A 6,000-nucleotide genomic window follows, 5' to 3' on the forward strand; every position below is an offset into this window, starting at 1 on the left:
CGGAGCGCCGCGGGGCAAACGGGGAGGAGGGCGGCGGACGCGGCGCGCGGGGCATGCCGGGAGCTGTAGTTCACCCCGGCGCGCGGGGCACTCTGGGAAATGAAGTCCCGCGAGCTGACGGCGGCGCCACCCCGAGCCGCGCTACCTCAGCACCGCGCTCCGCGACAGCTCCGCGGCGCCTCCGCCAATCGTCGCCTCCGGCCCCTCCCTCCGCTTTCTGCCATTGGTCCGCTCAGCCGCCACTCAAGCGCTGGTTGGCGGCGGTGGCGGCGGCGATGCCGGCGGGTGCGGAGCCGCCGCGGCGCGCAGCCCGAGGGCTCCGCAGCGGCCGCCCGGGCGCCGTCCGCCGCCGCCGCCACCGCGGCCGTAGGAACCCCCGCGTCCCGGGGTCGCGGAGCGGCGGTATGAAGCGGTGCCGCTCGGACGAGCTGCAGCAGCCCGAGGAGGAGCACGGGGCCGCGGGGGAGCAGCACGGGGCTGCCGCCATGGAGACCAAAGCCGGGGAGGCGGCGGTGGTCCCGGAGGCGGGCGGTGGTGGTCCCCTGCCGCGCTCCAAACCCCCCGACCTGAAGGTGAGCAACGGGAGAGGGGCGGGGGGTGAGGGTCCCTTAGGGTTATTGCTGGGGGTACCGGTACGATAAGAGCCCTGCGGAGCTGCCGTTGGGTTATCGGGGGGGGGGGAGTGCCCCACGGGCCCAACATTGGGGTGTGGGGTTGCTGGTAGGATGTGCGCCATGGTGGGTACCAACGGCACGGGTACATGGTCCCCGTGCTGCTACAGGTGTCACCTTGAAGGATGGGGGATGGCCCTACGATGGGGTTGGTCCCACGGTGGGGGTCACCCAATGGGAGGGATGACCCAACGGTGAGGATGGACCCACAACAGGGATGGTCCCATGATGGGGATGGTCCCGTGATGGGGATGGTCCCGTGATGGGGATGGTCCCGTGATGGGGATGCTCTTGGGATGAAAATACTCTTGGGATGACAGCGCTCTTGGGGTGAGGATGCTCTTGGGGTGAAGGTGCTCTTGGGATGACGATGCTCCCAGGGTTGAGGGTGGTCCCACGACGGCAGTGCTCTCAGTTTGGGGATGCTCTTGGGATGGAGATGCCCCTGGGATGAGCGTGTCCCTGCTGTGATGATGCTCCTGGGATGAAGCGGTCCCAGCAGCTGCCCACGCTGCCCAAATGGCCCCAGGAATCCGCCCGCGTCCCTTGGATGTGCATCGAGTGCTGAGCTGGAGCTCAGCCCATCTTCAGCCACGTCCAGCTCACGGCAGCGACCAGGCTGCCATTGATTTTATTGATGCAAGCACGGTGCCCAAATGCAGGTTTACCTCTCGATGTTCCCCACAACGCATTTGTAGCCCAGTAATTAATTGCCTGTATGGAGTCAATCCTCAAATGTGCTTCGTGCGGGAAAAATTGCATCCAGGTGCTGCCCACAGCTCCCGCAGGGAGCTCACTGCTGGCCCTGCCACCAACACCACCAATTCCTATTGCTGCCATTAGTGGCATCTTTAGGAAGCAGAACATCATCTGGAAGTTCTTCTGCCCCGGGTCCCACTGGAGCTGCTCCAGGCTGGTGCCCGCCCCCCAGAGTCAGAGCCCCACACTCAGCTCCCAGCAGGCAATGAAGGAGCCTCAGGTGTAAACTTCTGTGTGCTACAACAGTTTTCAGCTGGGAATGTGGAAGCAAAGGGCTGCACTGTGTTGTGTCCATCCCCAAACCCCAGCTTTCCTTTCCCCAGCCCCAACTCCTGTGCTGAGAGCAAAGGCTCCATGAGGGAAAAAGAGAGAAAAAAAAAAAAATAAAGTTCTGGCAAGGAGCAGAGCAGATGCATGACACGTAATTTTGCTTAAAAATATGTTGGGTGGTGGAGATTTCTGCTCTGCAGCAGAGTGGCTGGAGCCATACAGGCACTGCAGCAGGGAGCACCCAGGCCTCCTGGCTGCAGCTCTGGGGTCACCAGTCCCTGCATGGGGGAACTCCTGTGTCCTCAAGCATTATGGATCTGAGTGTGTTTCTCTCCATTTTCCCAAATGGTCCAATCTGTCAGCGGGCTGAAAGTTGAAGCCTGACATCGTTCCCATCTCCGCTTTCACCATCTCGATCTGCACAGCCTCAGCTTTTCCTCCCTTTGAACCCAAAAGCTGAGAGCGGCGGTGACCCCACCAAGCTGTCCTCAGCCTTTCCCCTTCCCTGGGCCTGACCCAACCCCATGCGATGGGGAGCAGCCTTCCAGGGGCTCCTTGGAGCTGAGGAGATGAAGGGCACGGGGGGGTCCCACCGTGCAGCCCCTGGGGGCCCTGCCCTGAGCAGTGGGGTGGGACTGCAGTGGGCTGAGCCGTGAACCTCGCGGGCAGGACATGGGGGACAACTCCTCTTCATAAAGGTCGCCAGCCCCTATTCTCAACCCGCAGGTACATTGCTATTTAATCCCTCGCACGAACAATTTTCCAAGCATATTTTGGTCTTAAAAGGACACCGCCAAGGTGAGCCGGGTCCCCTGTGGCTGCCGGAGCAGAGCTGCTGTCAGGCAGCTCCAAGCAGCAGCGTGGTCACCGGAGCAGCTCCATCCATCACCTCCCCAGGGCATCGCTTACCCACAGCTCCCAGGGGGCTGGCAAAGATTCCAACAGCTCCCCCTGCCCCTTGGGGGCTGCATGCTACGCCCCTAGCCTAGCCCCCCCCCCCCCCAAGGAGAGCATCTTCCCATGCAGGAGATGTTCAGATGCTGCAGCGAGGAACCCAGCGTGCTTTCAGTGTCCCTGCAGTTGGTGACAGCAATGCAGAGGTGACAGCCTTGGGCTGATGCTCGCCATGCTATCACCCAGGGACACTCAGCTCCTCTCTGTGCCCTACAGATTTGGGGTCCAGAGCCCCCCAGCTGCAGCAGCACCTGGCAGCCGCAGCCAACGGCGCAGATTTGCTTGCAGAGAGCGCTCAGCGAGCTGCGTGCCACTACAGTGCATGGAACAACATGACTAACGTTTGTCACATGTTTGTTCTCTCCTCCTGTCCCCAAGAGGAGAAGCGTGGGGGGGAGTGCTTTCTTTTCCATTTTAGTACATCTATACGTTTGTGGCTGAGGGGTCCTGTCCTCCCCTGGTGCCCTAAGGTGCTGGGTGTTGTGGGATGGGATGGGATAGGATGGGATGTGATGGGATGCAATGGGATGCAATGGGGTAGTTTTCCACTCTCTCTATTCAGTGCCTCCAATGGGCTGCAGAATATTGGCTGGAGCCTCTGAGCATGCCAGGGATATGCATAATTAATAGTAATAATAATAATAGTTGAACCTGGCGTGTGGCTGTGCTATAAGGTTATGGTGATAAGATCCCTGCCTTGGGCATCTGAAACCTGAGAAATGGGGTTTGGATGTCAGGGCAGGGCCCATCAGAGGGCTGGAAAACCTCTGGTGAGGGACCAGGAGGTTCTTCTGTTCCAAACTGGTGATACCCCAGGTCTAATCCACTGGCAGAGGGATGTGATCCAGGAGCTTCTCCTCTGCAGTCCACAGAAACCGGTTCCTGGCATCACTAGCAGACCTTACCTGAGTTAATAAACATATGTATATGTGTATTTTGGTAATAATCTTGGTGGTTTACAGCTGTCTGCACAGGGAGATTAACCTCCGTATCCATTGCCTCAGTTATTAAGCAATGGCAGTTCCAAAATAGCCCGTGTAGACAATCTGTTCCGAGCCACGAGCTGCTCTGTGCCAGGAAAATGCCTCTGCTGTAGAAGTGCAATCACATCCCGGAGCAACACAAGGAAACAGAGATTTTACATCAGCGCGTTTTCTGCAATAACTCTTGCACTGTGTTCAGGGATCACTCTTCACTGCCAACAGGTCCAGAGTTCAGCAAGCCCTACATCCATGGCCAGGATCCTGCTCCCTTCTTTTGGCTTTTTTTCCCCTTTTTTCCCCTTTTTTCGGCTTCCACCCAACGCAGCTGCCATAGAATGTCTTTATTGCACCTCTCTGCCTTTGTTTTGTTTCTTTTGCCCTCAAGGAAAGGCATTGCATATTCCTTTCCACCTGGACCTCCTAAAGGGCAAACTGCATCTGAGGCTACGTCGTACCCTTGGTGACAGAAATCCGTGGCTTTATAGCTATTACCCACCTAATGCTGCCTCTGTTTCCATAGAGACACTATAAATAGAATAAAATTTAAATCACAATTTCCTGAAGTAGCAATCCAGCGTTGTGGATTCCTTACAGACTTTTGGGGAAGAACCGGGAGGATGTGGATTTTCATTGCGAACCGATAGCGGAAGGATTAAAGGTTTTCCCTGTGGTGTTTAGTGACATGGGATGTGCTTGTGTAACACCCCCATTTCAGGTTGGATGTTAGGAAACAAGAGCGGTCAGCATTGGCACAGGCTGCCCAGGGAGGTGGGGGGGTCACTTGCCTTTGAGGTGCTCCAGTACCGTGGTCGCTGGGCACAATGGGATGGGTTGGGGTTGGACTCGGTGATCCCAGAGCTCTTTTCCAACCTTAATGATCCTGTGGTTCTGTGATTCCCTGTGCACGCTGCAGGTGCGATGAGAATGAGCCCCTTGTGGACACGGGGCTTTCATATTTGCGGGTTTAGGAGATGGGGTCCCTCCCCGTGGCCATCTGTGGCTCCCCAAGGTCGTATCTCAGACGGCTTTTCCAGAAACCTGTGCTTTTGCCAAGTGGCCACTGGGGCTGTAAGTAGCTCCCTGCACACTTGTTTTCAAGCATGAGTAAATGACAACGCTCCAATTACGGGAACCAGCGTCCCTGGGGAGAGGTCCCTGCTGCACTACATCAGCAGCAAAATGCCTCTGAACCACAGCAGAGCCAGGGTCGTCATCCTGAGATCCACAGTGCCCCTGTCCTGGGGATGCTGTCCGGGCACTGTATTGACTGCAGGGAACTGCTCTGGGGTTACGTGGCCACAATCAGCAATGCATCTGTCCCAGCCCGGGGGCAGCCGTCCCCACTGGCTCCTGGTGGCCTTGCACTGGGGCTGATGCTCTGGGGTTGTGGGGGGACCGTGGGTTTTCTTACCAAATAATGCTGCCCTTAGGGTGGAGATGCTTGGAGGATTGTGCAGCTTTCTGCATGCTTTTGCTGCTCCATCAGAGACCTGCATGGACGCTGCAGGAGCTGCAGCCCTGAGCCATCCCGAGCCACCCTGCGTGTCCCCAGCCCTGCATGGCACCGATGTTTAGCACCCACTCAGGGTGCCTGTGGCTGTGCTGGCTGGTCCCTTTGGAGTGTGGGGGTGTCCCCCCCCCCAAAAGCTCTTAGCCCTTACACATCACATTATGGTGCAGCGCTGGTGCGGGCACTGTCTGGGGACATCCCCGAGGGACATTCATCACTTGTCTCTGTAACCTCGAACCGCTGAAACACGGCCATGGGAGCGAGCTGATGCCCTCCCTTCCCAACAACAACAACAGGACGTTCTCTCCTCTCGTTCCCTGCAGAAAATCCAGCAGCTGTCCGAGGGCTCCATGTTCGGCCACGGCTTGAAGCACCTGTTCCACAGCCGCCGGCGGTCGCGGGAGCGCGAGCACCAAAACTCGCAGGACTCGCTGCCTCCGCACTACGGGCTGTCCGACCACGAGTCCCCCGACGAGAAGGAGCGCTCCCCGGAGATGCACCGCGTCTCCTACGCCGTCTCCCTGCACGACCTCCCGGCCCGTCCCACCGCCTTCAACCGGGTGCTGCAGCAGATCCGCTCCCGTCCCTCCATCAAGCGCGGCACCAGCTTGCACAGCGGCAGCCGGAGGGCCAAGAGCGGCTCGTTGGAACCCCAGAAGGGCAGCCCCCACCTCATCCGAAAAGCCCCCCAGGACAGCAGCCTCACCGCCATCCTGCATCAGCACCAGGGCCGGCCCAGGTCGTCCTCCACCACTGACACTGCCATCCTGCTGGCCGAGAGCGGGGCCGTCTACCTGCTCACTGAGGACAGCGAGAGCCTGGCTGATAAGGTAGGGATGCTGTGGGGTGGGTG

General features: G+C 58.7%; 1 protein-coding gene across 1 annotated transcript in view; it reads left to right on the forward strand.

Annotated features, from left to right (window-relative positions):
- Positions 336–6,000, forward strand: part of TMCC2 (transmembrane and coiled-coil domain family 2) — a 21,966-nt gene continuing 16,301 nt past the window's right edge. Inside the window, exons 1-2 of the mRNA XM_021377351.1 lie at positions 336–572; positions 5,471–5,977. Of these exons, the coding sequence (XP_021233026.1) occupies positions 405–572; positions 5,471–5,977 (675 nt within the window). The 5' untranslated portion in view covers positions 336–404. The remainder of the gene's footprint in view (positions 573–5,470; positions 5,978–6,000) is intronic.

This window comes from Numida meleagris, chromosome 25 (assembly GCF_002078875.1).
Source record: "Numida meleagris isolate 19003 breed g44 Domestic line chromosome 25, NumMel1.0, whole genome shotgun sequence".
NCBI lineage: Eukaryota > Metazoa > Chordata > Aves > Galliformes > Numididae > Numida > Numida meleagris.